Source organism: Periophthalmus magnuspinnatus, chromosome 7 (genome assembly GCF_009829125.3).
Source record: "Periophthalmus magnuspinnatus isolate fPerMag1 chromosome 7, fPerMag1.2.pri, whole genome shotgun sequence".
NCBI lineage: Eukaryota > Metazoa > Chordata > Actinopteri > Gobiiformes > Gobiidae > Periophthalmus > Periophthalmus magnuspinnatus.
In genome coordinates this window covers 7,956,423-7,971,444 of record NC_047132.1, presented here as the reverse complement: position 1 = coordinate 7,971,444, position 15,022 = coordinate 7,956,423, and the positions used below count along the sequence as shown (strand labels likewise).

The following is a 15,022-nucleotide window of genomic DNA, read 5'->3' as shown; positions in this document are numbered from 1 at the left end:
CCATAAAGTTAAAATAGTCTAGTAATGTTGGCTTGAACAACTCTGCTATAAACCACGAAATTCTACTATGGTTGTTGGTATAAATTAAACAAGGCTAAAATCACAAGTTCAACAATTAAAAAAGATCAAATTAAACCAATAGCACTTACCTTTCAGACTTGGATGAGCGCAGTAGAACTCGTGTGAGCCGCTGGACTCTGTGCGCTGTTACTGTTAGAACACTGCCATCTATAGGTCACTTTGGGCAACTGCTTTTGCTCTGATATACTGCTCTTTCTCTCCCTCTCCCTCTGACTCTCTCTGCTCCCAGCCAAGAATCTGTTTTTTGGTTAATCCCTGCCACATGTTAGAGTTTTGTTTTTTTCATTTTGCATTAATTCTCATCACACTATTACTCATAATATTAATATAAATTATATACTCTTACTAATGTTTTGTGTAGACTACAGTATTATATAGAACAGCCTATACTTCATACGAGGCAGTTATTCATAGACTTATAGTGATGTCCTAATGTTCACAGTATGATGTATTTCAGTAAGCTTCTAAATATACAGTTTAAAATGAAACGTTCACATGATTGTCTGAGCCAGCTCAAAAATAGAAATTAAATAAATAAATGGCACAACAATGGCTTATTTATAAAGACAGATTGGCACGCTCAGTTTTGCCAAATGTTCTTTTTGGAACATGTTCCCACAAGATGTCTACAGATTATTATTATTAATTTTCTTTGTGTCTTTTCCAGCTACTTAAACTTCAGATTCCTCAATAGAAAAGTGGGTATTTTTAAAGGTGCACTATGCAACCTTTCTACTGGAGGGTTTGTCTCTGCTTGTCTACATGGAGATATTATTGCTGTGCCTTGAATGTTCCACACAGTATGGTGTTAAATATATGTGTCTCCATGGTGATGAGCACGTGTCGCCTTCGCCAACTCACAGTTACAGGTCAGGTTTATGGAGAAGCAACACCGCTCACACTATAAGAATGCATTTTCTTCTTGAAACATATGTGAGTTTAATGTCATGCTTTGGGACATTCTAGACCACATGTGTCAAACTCAAGGTCCCCGGGTCAAATGTGGCCCTCCACATCATTTTATGTGGCCCTCGACAGGATAAATTAAAAGGTTTGATGGTCTTAAAATGTGATTTTATCAAGAGATGTGCAGTTACACAGCCATATTTTTCCATTTAGGCAAATGGATATGCAATATTTGAAACTTGAAAAAGTAATAAGTACAAAAACAGTTAATTAACAAGTTCAAAATAGTTAAATTTACTTTACAACTGGCCCTTTGAGGTCAACAATTTTGCTAATGTGGCCCTCGGTGAAAACATGTTTGACACCCCTTTTCTAGACCAAAAAACATAACGTTTCCATAGAGATAAGCAGGCTACGGAACCCCCCACCTGAAAAGTTAGTGCACCTTTAAAGGGGCTGTCTAACACTATCTTCTGATCCATGTTATAATGTTGTTTCCTCATCACAAACACACCTGGAGTTGTGTTTTGTTTCATTCACACATGTTTAACACACAAACCCTGCATATTTAGGCTGAGTTCTTCTCTCAAGCAGAAAACACTCTGTTCCACTTTGTGATGTCATCATGAGGTAATACAGGAAGTGCTCCACTGTGTTTTAAAACGCCTTACAGCTTCACTAAAATCATCTGGATAATTTCAGCACTGGAATTACCAATCCCTACTGAACTAAAGGTAAAAAGTAGCTGTTAACTTGAAAACTACCACTGCATGACATCACAAGGTGGAACAGGGCATTTTGAGCTTCGGAGATGTAGTCACACTAATAATGCAGGGTTACTCAAACGTGTGTGAATGAAAGAAAACACAACTCCACAACATTATAGCATGGCTTAAACCTTCAGTTTTGTGTAATATAGGACCTTTAAGTCAAATCTGTGCTTCAGCTCTCAGTTAAAAAACAAAATTACGTCCATTTCTTATAAATAGTATCTATCTAATTCTATCTCATCATTGTCAATATTTCTTGCCAAATCTGGTTTATTTGCAAAAAACACTTCCGTTAAGCCCCAGATATTCCTTTGTAAAAGAACCTTAATGCCAACCCCATGCTGTGTAATGACAAAAAAGTAGGCTATCCATGGTCTTTGGAGCATCAGTAATGGAGAGAGGGGGAGCAGAAGCCAGAATGCACCATCAAAACTATCGCAAAACTGCCAGAAGGAAAAAGACATGGCCCGAGCGATGTAAGATACTAAAAGCACCAGCGCCCACTTACAGACAGGGTCAATAGCTGGAGGGTGGCCATATTGGAATTCCTTTGCTCTACCTCTCAAATGGATCTTCGTCAAGCTCCGGGAGGGGCAGGAGGAGTAATCAAATCTAGAGTTATTCAATCCATTAGTCAAGACCTGGTTTGGAACAAGCTCAGATATGTTAGATTGGGATATAACTGGATTGGTATTGAGAGCAGATCTTGGGCGGTGCTGTCTGGAGCGTGTTTGGTCTAAGACGCGAGGGAGAAAATGGCAGAATAATCAGTTTTGTGAAGGTTGTTGAGGTGAGGGTTGGTTTTTTATATGTATCAGGTTACAAAGCTGTATCAGTAATGTTGCGGTGTAGGACATGAATCGACTTCACGCCGGGTACACCTGAGATAAGAGTGAATGGGTCTGACGGGAAACACGAGGAGAACGTATAATGAGAGCGTGAATGGACTTGTCTTTTTGTTCGATCGCTGAAAGTTGATAAAGAAAAAGACAAAAACGCAGCTGGATTTAGACACATTTAAATAGCATGGAGGTATGGTTTGTCAGTTAGGCCTGTCAGTGTAAAAGTTTACTGTATTTATTGTACTTTCTGGAGTGTAAGTCGCACTGGAGTATAAGTCGCATGAGCCAAAAAATGCATAATAATAAGGAAAAAACATATTTCACGTATAAATCGCATTTGAGTATAAGTCACCCCTGGCCAAACAATGAAAAAAGTACAACTAATGGCAGGAGAATGTAAGGCATCACCTTCCTTGCTTTTCATCCGTTCAGTTTTATTTTGAACTTTTTAAAAAAAAAAAGCAGTTTCAGTCGTCCACAGAGGTCAGAACTCAGATCTCGGAATGAGGTAATTTCCGAGTTATAATTCACATCAGTTCAATTCAAGCTTATTTCTATAGTGCATTTAAAAGAACTTCAGCCGACCAAAGTGTTTAGCATTAAAAATCAATAAAAAACAAACATACCGATAATACGATACATAGGAAAAGAACAATAAAACACTGAGATATCCTGTCTAACTAGTGTTAAATGCCAGGGAGAAGAGGTGGAGGATCTGACAGGCAGAGGGCGCTGTTCTATAGCTGCAGTAACTCCCTCAAATAAAGAGGAGCTATAGAGTGCACACATTTAAACATAATCAGTAATATTTTATACATTTGATGTGTCTTCCAGTTGACAAGTAGATCTGACTTTACCAATTTTAGTAATCTGGACATTGTTGGTACTTTAAGAGTTAATAAAGTAACATTGACATTAGCTCCGTGTATATGTTAGCAACATTAGCACAACAGAGTATAGCAGTGCGTCAACGTCTGTGCAAGAGCAGGGTTACAGACAGTGGGTGGACAGTAAGAAGGAATTAAAGGGAAAACAACACAAGTACTATCAATATTTTAACTGTCGGATTTTTCATTTTGACCAAACGCAGGGCGGAGCCATCTGGAGGCGGCATCCGAGATTATCGCTTAACAATCAGAGCCGCTGTCTCTCTTTGTTCGTCTTATACGCAGAACATTTCGTGGCACATTTATCAAAGCCCAAGTTCCATTCCTACCGATTTCCCCTCAGCTCTCAGCCCTCACTCTTCTTATCGATAAACTCATTACTCAGTGGAGCCCCCCCTGTCCTGTCCCTTCATTGCACCTCTGGGTCCCTGCCACAGCTCTGGGCCTGTGTTCCCACCCACTTAACCGTCCATTCCGCGGAGCATCTGAAATCAAAGCCCACATGAGCAGGCATTATTAGGCCCCTATCTGGCAGACAGCAGGGAGGTTTACACAGGGGGCGGCTCTGGTAAACATTCAATGTGTTTAATGGCAGGAGGATGGGCCGTGTGTAGGAGGTGAAGAGGTTAATTGGTCAGAATATGAATCATTATGTGAGTGTCTATAGGGTTTAGGATGTGATATGAGGCCGAGGGAAGGACGTAACGGGGATAAATTGAATTAAGTCAGGATAACCAAAACGTAAACAAAGGCTAAAATATATCTAATATCTAATCTATATGTATTATCTAGCTAAACCTGGTCTAATATAGAACTAAACACCTACCTAAACAACCCATCTCCTTCCATCTACCTGTTACGACGCCAATTTTGAGTGGTGGTACATGATTTTTGTCCATGTAGTTCAAGACCCAGGCCCTCAACATGGGGCTTAAACATTGGAGTCAATAGTCCGTGCTCAATGGCGTATGTCGTGAGTTTAGCCTTTAGCAGCTAGGTACATCTAGTGCGGCGGCGAATGAGGCAAGGGAATATTAAATAAATTACAAATTATAAATAATGTTTATGCTTCCAGGGCGGTTCTGAACCATGTTTTAAACCTGCGGCTCGTTCATGACGGTTCAGTTTGCTCTGTCCGCTCAGTGCTTGAGTTTAGCTAGAGCGGACAAAGAGCGTAGCTGAAGCTGTTGTCTTAAAAAAGTGGGTTTTTTTTTACGACAACAGATGCTTTTTTGAGCTGAGAAAAGGTTTCTGATTTGAAAATAGTTAAAAATCACCATAAAAGCTGACATTTGTGAAAGCTGTTGGTGCCTTGTCTGTCCCTGTCAGCCGAACACGAGCAGTTTGTGATTACGTTGTGCTCTATGAGAAAAATTCTTTCTGGGCTGGAGTGATGTTTTCGTTGTAGTACCAATCAGTGACCACTAATCCAACTTGAGAGTGGTCTAAGCAGCAATACTTTATCCAGTTATTTTAATAGACCTATGATGTAGTTCAGCAAAATAGGTTTTTTTTATTGTGTTTTATTGTCAGAGTGCTAGGAAGTGCGCTGTTAACATGCTAGTTATTGTTAGCTTTACCGTGGCGGCAAAGCTCCACTCTGGTCTCTGAAAGTTGTGAGGTGAGGAATAACTTTGAACTCTTTAAAATAAACCACTTCTGTTTTTCACGGTACAGCACCTTAACCTTTAGTACAGCAAGTGCTACAGATTTAAGTAAACCCAAAATCTCCTCATAAACCAAGAGAGAGGGTCATTCTAAAGCAAAGACGGAGCACGAAGGAGACAGCAAAACTCAGCCAAGTCAAAGCACGTCTCTTTGCATTAAACACGGGTCAGATGGAGGCTTGGTGTTCAGAGAATGAAGACCTCATCAGTAACACAAACACATACCATTGACCATTTACTGATCAAAGAGGCTGCACACACTGATTTTATACCACGATGGAGTGTTTCAAAGGGTCCAGCGTGGTGCCTTTAATTCAGCATCCCTCTGGCCATATTTGGAGATCTCATGGGGGAATGGACAACCTGTCAACTGGACTTCAGCCTGGTTACTCTGATCCGTGTGAGCGATCTGGCCAGACAGCAAAACAAATACAGCACAGGACAGTGACAGTAAAAAGTTACATTTTCAGTGTAAGATAAATGCTCATTACAAGCAGTGTACGGCTGCTAAAACCTGCTAAATTAGAAAAAAAATAAATCCATTAATGTGACAATACATTTCCTTGGGTATTAAAGTAGCCCTATTATTCAAAAGTGACTCTTCAGAGCTTTTAATCATGTTTTAGTAATTTCCCCACATCGTTTACTCACCCGAAGTTGTATTTCAAGTGATTTGTACATGTTTGTATAATCTTTATACTGTTTCGATCAACCCTTGTTTTCACCACCACCTGCATACTGTACATCCACTGCTCTGTACTGAAACAAAATCTGCTACTCGCTAGTGTGACTTGCAGTTATCCATAGGAGGTACCCACTCATCACCCACTCTTTGTTGTGATGACGTTTACGGCGACGTCAGCTCCGCAGTTTTCTAACGCAGACGTCAGACAACTAGTTTCTTTTATTAGATCAGGGGTATCCAAACTTTTTTCACCGAGGGCAGCAACATATTTGAAGCTGAGGGCCACAGAGCAGTGTCGATACAGGGAGTCAAATGGTGGATTTAACACATGTTTGACGGAGATGTTGTACGTTTAATAAAACCTGGAAGATAATTTTTAGGTCTATGTCACGATGCAATGTGATGTTATTTAGGTTAGAGGTAGAATCTCTTCAATTTGCAGTAAAACACTTCCTGATCAATTGGGCCAGTTTAGGAGGAGGCATGACGGCCAACAAAAATTTGTCCGAGGGCCGCATTTGGCCCCTGGGCCGTAGTTTGGACAGCCCTGTATTAGATCAATATTGCAGTTTAAAATGTCCAAATCCACAGGTGTCATAGATTATAGATTGTATATAGCAGACTCAAGCACATTATGCTTTCTTTAACTAACACAGAAGCTACTGATAGGATCGCCTTTTCGGGCACAATGTTACAAAGAATCATGGGAAACCAACCAACTATCCCAGACACTTGATTCTCTGTCATGATGCATTTTCAAGAGTGATTAAAAAAACGTATAGTCAACAGAGCTTTGAGAACATTAAGGAAATACGTACATGACACTATTCCAGTTGTTTCTATGTTATGGTGCAATATCATAGTAGCAGATAGGACTGGGTGGGTGGGGCTAAAAGTTCAACAAACAAGAAAGTAATGAATGATAAGTAAGATGTTTAGGCTGTCTCCTTCTAAAGATATAAACAAAAAAGAAAAATTTGAATATGGTAATCCAGAAATGCTCCAGTATGTTTTTAAAGTCCATTCACCTTTATATTTTCTATCTTAAATGCCGTCATTATGCAGCTAAAACTCGCTGCCAAACATGAACCTGGGTTTTATGTCATTGACTTTTTCCAAGATACTTTCCTTCTTGCATAAAAGAAGCATCAGTGAGTTCATTTGGTTCATTTTATTTAAAACAAAACACAACAATCTCTCCAGTCTATCTTTTAACCAAAACAAGATGGTCATTCTTTTACTTAAGAGTGCTGAGCACTAGATAATAGCAGGGCCTTCAACAAAAATACTGTTAGAATGAGGCTTATAATTGAGTAAAAAGCTGTAATTTTTTTGTAAATCTGACTAAATTCTTCAAAATAAAGACTTCCAGTAACAACAAACATTTACTATATCAAGGGAACATGCAGTGCGATATGAAATTAGCATTAGCTTCTGATATAAATATAATGATTCACTACTCCACTCAGAATTGTGTTTCGAATGATTCACACGTTTGAGAAATCCAGGTGTTACATGTAATCCACTACGGGAAGCCAAAGGACCATTTCTATTATTAGACATTTTAAATCAATATGGAGCTCAGTAGTCCCGCCCACTTCGGTTCCACAAAGTCCTATAAACGTTTGGAAAAATGCAAATATCAAGGGTTTGAAGTCACGATGAAGGCTAATCTTTGTAGTAACCATAGACTGCATCTATAAATGGACATAGCTAACCCGCTAACCGCAAAGTTCCAAAGAGGAAGTGATCATGGGCGCACTTCCGGCTACACTGACTCTGGCTCCAATTCACTTTACATTGAAAAACTGTCGCCACCTCTCTCTGTAATTGCTGCTGTTCCCGCTACCGTTAGCAACAGGTTTGACTGACAGCGATGCTAAGTGCCCGCGTTACCTTTACAATGCAACATTTTAATAACTTTGTGGTTTATAAAGTTTCAATAACATATTTTCCAGAAGGTCTATTGGAAAAATGAATGGGAATTTTACTTCTGGAACCAAAATGTAAATGACTGATCTGTTGTAGTTTTATATTAAAGTACCCAGAAAAAAAAACATCTTAACATGTCTTGATTAACACAAACTAAAGTGATAGTCTTAGTGCCGAGCGAGAGGCAGCCAAAGACGCAGCAGTGTCGTGGGATTTGGATGTATTTGCCATTTGAACCAGGTCCATTACTGAAGTCCACCCCAACCACCGCCTCCTCACCCTCCACCTGTTATACGCACACACCCACAGCACCCATGGGACCCCCGTCAGCGATCGGCAAATGTATGCACGCGGATGGGGGGGAGACACTGGATCGCACAGGTGGTCCATTAGAGCAGTGATATCCCAAAGCCATGTGATCCGACTGGGCCAACCTCCAGCACTATATGTTCAGAAGGGAGTCTTTACACTGGAACGTATTGGCAACAATGTGAACGTAAACAAAATAAAAATGGATTTAGGTACTTTGAGTGGACATCTCACATCGTATCTCAAAGTATTAGCAAAAGAAAACATGGCTATAACATATAGCTGTAAAGAAAAATGACTAATAACAAATACCTTTACTGTAGAAGATCGATGGTTCCATGGTTTACTCGAGACGTGCTGTTGTTGAGTCCTTGGGGAAGACATTTATCAACCATTGTCCACTCTTGTCACGTAAATATAGGTGGCTGACGTAAGAAATCATTGTACAACAGGTTTGTTGTCATGACGACGACCCCTGACAGAAAAACACAGATATTTTCACATGTTGTAAAATCTATACCAGGCATGCCCAAACTGTTTTTTTTTCTTGGCCCTAAAGCTTCCAGGTGATTTGGCCCATGTTACCTTAAACAGTACTATTTACTGTACACACTGAAAATCCACTTACTGTCCATCTCAAATATAATGCTTAATGTGTCCCACTGAGGATGTAAGCATGAATAAAGGTCTAGTGGTTCAGTCTAAGTTGTAATAATAACACAGATTTGAAGTATTCACTGTATTGGCGACCAGTCTATGGCCCTCAATCGGCCTTCAGCTTTGTTTGTGTTTTTACAGTATATGTGACCCTTATTGAGAAAAGTTTGGACACCCCTGATCTATACCATCACAAGTACGTTACAAATGCTACAACTAGGTCTACTGCTTTCATTACTGTGACCCATTATACCAATTCAGTCTAGAGCCTTATCGCTTTTCTACTTTCAGTGTTAGATTTTATGTCTACTGTTACATCCTTATGATTATTTATCTTGATTTTGATTGCATGTTCTTAGATTCCCGCTGTTATTGAACTTTGTGTTGCAAAACTGTCATTTCCCTATCCATCCATCCGCCCACCCCAGACACTTCCTCCAGCTCCTCCAGTGGAACCCCGAGGCGATGACATCAAGAGAGTCTAGGAGGCATCCGAGGTCCTCACCCTATCTCTAAGAGCGTGTTCAACCACCCTGCGCAGGAAAACAACTACTTGTGTCCGCGATGTTGTACCCAAAGCTGCACAGGTGATGGTAGGAACATAAATTAGTAAAACAAGAGCTTTGCCTTTCGACTCAAATAAATAAAGGTTTATCTGATCTTATTCTGATGGTAATACAAGAGTGGCCAGATTTAAAATGTTTGGTGAATAGAAATCCCTCTGATGTAATATGTTTGCAGAATACATGGCATGAAATCCATTGAATAATTCTTTTTAGTCTAGGCCTGTGGTTTTTCAACAGCAGTCCTCAAACTCATGAGGGTTTGTCAAAGGAAAACAAAATTAAAACCGCAATTAATTTCCACCGAGATACAATCATTAGAGACGTGGTAATTGCGAGCTGCCCTGATGTGTTCGCTAACTTGGGCTTTGTGTTCAAATGTGTTTTCAGGATTTTATCCTTGCTTTAGATCCATTCTGAAAGTATTAGCCCATACATGCTGTTATCTGACACATCACCAACAAATCATCAACTCCAAACAGTGTCACTACGGCAGCACTAGTCCTAGTCCAAAAGAGACGAGAGCGAGAGCGAGGATACAGATGGTCCCACTCCACACATCACTGCCACCATAGAGCTGTCAACAAGATGAATGATGGCAGTATATAAACAATAATACAATACGCCTATAGCATCAAGACAATTATAAATTATATGTGTAAGATAAGACTAATACAAGAAGTGATGTTATGGACAAGGATAGATCGCACATTAACATCTGTTGATATTAACAGGGAAAAATCTATTGTTCTATAAGGAGCAATAAAGTCCTGGAAGATAATTGAAGCATAGTAATGAGGTACACGATGTTTTAGTATTAGCATTACTCGTTTATGTATGTCCCACTCACAGCAATAATAAAACAGTCATATTTATACAGCACTTTTATAATTACCCATGATTCACACTCAATCACACTGTGCCAGAGTGTACAGGTGCAGGAGGCAGGTTTAGTGTCTTGCCCAATGATACAAGGGCAGTATGTATCAAACCAACAGGCTGCTAAATGTGAGTATAGCATGTGGTTAGATGCTCTGTTTCTTGTATTTAAATACCTCACACCTCTAATGTGCTCAAAGCGCTACACTGTAATCATTATTCATTCTCTCCACACTCGGTCGTGGTAAATAACTTATTGATACTTTGCAGTGATATCATGCTGGGGGGGTTCTGCACGCATCTGTATGGTGGAATGTTATGCAGTTACCATGGTGACATAATGCAAGTAGCAAACACTGCCAAAATGTTTTCAAATGGTCTGAAAGTTCAAGATAAATTAAGAGTCTGCAATAAATATGAGAGGACAAGGTGGCATAACTTGTGTAACAGAGCTCCAGACAGAGCAGTGCCTCCAGTTAGCTTCACCCCCCCAGGGAATGTTGATGTGAATGCTAAATGTTAAAATAGTGTATTCCAAAGTATTCTGACACTAAAATTTGCAGCAGTTTATTGGGTTATTTCATGGCTCTTGTGTTTACTTTTTTACATAGTTTTTTCTTATACACGTTTATGGACTTTTGACACATCTGGCCAGTAACGCCACATTCTCCCCAAGTTCTATAGAAATTATATATTCCAAAATAAACAAACTGCTCAGCCATAACACGATAACTACACCCACACATTTCTTATGCCCTATTACAAAATATAACTGGACCAAGGACAGAAGTACAGTAAATGAAATTCCTCCTCCGACATCGAGTTTTAACTAGGAAGCCTGCTTTATTAAGATGCTTATCACAATCTGAATTTGAGAAAATTGCATGCGATTTATTTTCCCTCTCCCTCGCCCGTGGTCTTGATAAAGGATGTTGTTTTAATTAGGCACATTTCCACACTCCAGCAGGAATGACCCGTGATTATGTGGAGTGGGTTTTGTCAGCCAGTGTAACCAGCCCATCTCGCCTCTCTCGTGAGCCCACCAATCAAAAGAGCTGCATATTAGGCAGAACTAAATTGGTTAATGCACTAATCTCCACAAAAGTTTTTCTTTCTGGCCCCTCTCGCAATTTCACATGAGACAAAATATGCATTGTTTTGCATGTTAATGAGGAGAGCTCTGTCCTTCACGGATGTAAGACAAACGTGTACATGACAAACGTGTTCACTTTTTGAGCTGCAGAGGCTATACTAGCACTGATTAAAGACTGTCTGTAGGTGCTGGGGTTTAAGTAGATAGGGTTCAGATCAGAGGGGCGTTTTAGGGTTAAACCAACTCGATTTCAGCACTGAAACCTGAGCCTGTTCTGTTTTCTGATTGGATAATTGTCTTGAGAACCAAAACACCAACTTGGGCATCATGTGTAATGTTTTTGTATGTAAGATGCTATACTATTTGAGCATTTCTACCTTGTATCTTGGGCGACAAATGAAATTTATGACATTTTAAATCTTACAGTTTGTTTTAAATGAGCTAAAATTACCCGAAACTTCATATAAACAGTTCAAATCTGGGCAAAATGCAGTGGTGCTAGATCCATGTGCAGATTTTTGCATCAGGAAGATAATCTGATACCAATTAGATTAACTATTAAGGCGCCTGTATAAGAAAATTTGCCTGCACCCATTTCCACATCTTGAACTATGTTTGTTCAGGACTTAGCTGGAACATTGACTGTGCATGTTTTTTGGTTAGCGCAGAAAGAACATGCCAACATTCATATTTTTTTGCACATTTTCCAAATTGTTTTGCCTTAAAATGATGTCCACTGAAATTGAAAGAATACAAAGAATTGTTGTAATCATATTTTTTCTGTACCAAATACCAGTCCAACGCTATCAAATTAGACAGAAAAGCTTGACACTTTAATTTTCTCATTCCGACTTGAATAGAATGAAAGAGAGATAGAAAGCAAAGCAATTAGAGCCGGAATGAGTCTCCATCAGGTGTGCCGTGCTCCGTGATGGCTGGGGCAGGTGTGAGAGGAGAGGGGAGACTGATGAGGGCTTAGAGGGGCTCCACAACTGCCCCGGTCCAGACAGGGATTTAGGGCTCGACGTGTCAAGCTGCCTCCTCTCCACCCCGCCGCATGATACCTTAATCCCACCTGGCCTTTCACTGGGGCCAAGCCAAACCAGGAGTGCATGGAGCAAATGTAAATGCAGGATCTGAGATGTCAGCGGGGAAATGCCACATGTGTGCAGTTCGATGGATTCATTAAGATGTACCCAAGTTCTACAGGCTGTGAAGATGTAGAACCGCAAATTGGACAGCTAAAAGTGCGCTAGTGCGACATGTTGAATTATACATGTCATTCTAAAGGTTTTCAGAAAATATATGGTTTCTTTCAATTGTCAAAAGATACTAAGATACTTACATGCACTGATTTTACTGTTATTGGGGGGAAAAACAAATCTTTGCTAGTAATGAATGTTACAACCCAGCTTATGTGGGGAAGGGAAGTAACAAAAAAAAGAACCAAGATGGAAAAATGGTCAAATAAGAGGTAATTTACTTTACAGGAATGTAAGGAGGAACTAAACATATATAAACAAAGGTACCTTGCAAGGAATTAAACCAAAAAACAAAAGGTAAAGCAACTAAACACAACTTTCACAGTAACCAAAATCTTACACACAGACAAACACAGTCAGTATTGACAATCAAAGTCTCTCAAAACAAAGCCACTACCCCTGTAGTGACTGAACTGACGAGATACACATACAAAGGCGGACTGGCCGCTCCAGGCCAGCAGCCTCGAGCAGGTGTCCCCAATCTCCTTAAATGGGGAGGGAGGCGGCTGGAGGTGGGCGAGGCTTGAAGATGGTCCTCCGATCACGGCCCATGTTTAAGGGGGAAAAAGAAGACTTGGGGACACACGACAAACAAAACATATAAATACAAACAAAAAGGAACTTAAAGCCTAGGGCCGTAACATTGAAGGTCTTGATATGTTGATGCTAGCATGTATTTGTAATTAACCTGATTTGACGCCACAATAGGCTTTCTGCACTGCAATACGCTAGCTAGCTCACTGTGTCTCAAAGCTAACAGTCACTTTTATTAAAATCAGCAAAACATAAAATAAACAACCTATTCAAATTCAAATGAATTCAAAGTAAGACTACTCAATTGTTTTTAGATGTAGAATACTTCAGTTTGTGATGTTGTTTTAATATTTATTATGCCTCAAAATTAGCATTTGCATGAGCTTTGAGACATAAACTCAACACAGAAGTGTCTCTGGTGAAATATTCATTTTATTTGTGTAGTGTTTAACATGTTATCAGTGACATCCACCCACAGCTCCCTGTCCACTGCCTGATCTTTACATATTTATTCATTTAAGCCCAATGCAACAAAAACCTCATAGAGACACAATTGAACAGGAAGTAGTGACACAAACAGCGAGATTGCCGGGTGACGCATTTTAACAATGGCCATTTTAGCTGCTCCCATTTGTATTAAATATTTTTGGTCTATGGAATGTTGTGATCCATCCATCCATTTTCTTCTGCTTATCTGGACCCGGGTCATGGGGGCAGCAGTCTAAGCAGGCTTTCTTTACCCCAGACACTTCCTCCAGCTCTGCCGGTGGGACCCCAAGCGTTCCCAGCCCAGCCAAGAGACGTAGTCCTTCCAGCGCCTCCTGGGTCTTCTCCGAGGCATTCTCCCGATGGGATGTGCCTGGAACACCTCCCCAGGGAGGCGTCCAGGAGGCATCCTGAACAGATGCCCGAGCCACCTCAGCTGACTCCTCTCGACATGGAGCAGCAGCGGCTCTAATCCAAGCTCCTCCCGTGTGACTAAGCTCCTCATCCTATCTCTAAGGGAGCGCCCAGCCACCCTGTGGAGGAAACTCATTTTGACCGCTTGTATCTGCAATCTTGTCCTTTTGATCATTACCCAAAGGTCATGACCATAGGTGAGTGTAGGAAATTAGATTGACTGGTAAATTGAGAGCTTTGCCTTTCGAGTCAGCTCCTTCTTTATCACAACGGACAGATACAGTGACCGCATCACTGGAGATGCTGTTCCGATCCAACTGTAAATCTCACGCTCCATCCTTCCCTCACTTGTGAACAGTACTCCAAGATACTTGGACTCCACTTGAGGCAAGGACTCTCCACCCACCTGGAGAGGGCAAGTCACCTTTTTCTGGTTAAGAACCATGGAGAGAAACAGACCAGAGATGAGATCCTGTAGTTCCCGAGCTTGTCCAGTGTTCTGTGACCGGGACAAAAACCACACTGCTCCTCCTGAATCTGAAGTTTGATTACTGATTACATTCATCTCTCCTGTACCCTGGAATAGACCTTACCGAGGAGGCTGAGGAGTGTCCCCCTCCTTAAACAGAGGGACCACCACCCCGATCCAATCCAGCAGTATTGTCCCCGACCGGCATGCAATGTTGCAGAGACGTGTCAGCCAAGACAGCCCCACATCATCCAGAGATCTAAGATACATGGATCTTATCCACCCCTGGAGCCACCGAGGAGCTTGCCAACCACCTCAGTGACTTCAGCCAGGGTGATGGATGAGTCCACCTCCATGTCCTCAGTATCTGCTTCCTCCTCAGAAGACGTGGCGGTGGGATTGAGAAGATTCTCAAAGTATTCGTTTCATCCAAATAGGTCGAAATGCTAAAAAGCCCAGAGAGAGTTTCATAAAAGCGTGTCCCTCTGTAATATGAAGAACCTGCTTTTAGCCTCTCCTCTCTGCAGGCAGTCAGGACGCCACCAAGCAGCATTCTTAGCAAAGATTAAAATTCAAATTAGATTAT

The 15,022-nt window shown here is 40.7% G+C and overlaps 1 protein-coding gene across 1 annotated transcript in view; it reads right to left on the bottom strand.

Annotated features, from left to right (window-relative positions):
- The window catches only part of plxna2 (plexin A2), a 418,092-nt gene extending 404,184 nt beyond the window's left edge, over positions 1-13,908 (bottom strand). The window contains exon 1 of the mRNA XM_055223276.1: positions 13,808-13,908. Within this exon, the coding sequence (XP_055079251.1) occupies positions 13,808-13,908 (101 nt within the window). The remainder of the gene's footprint in view (positions 1-13,807) is intronic.
- Between the last annotated feature and the right edge of the window lie 1,114 nt (positions 13,909-15,022).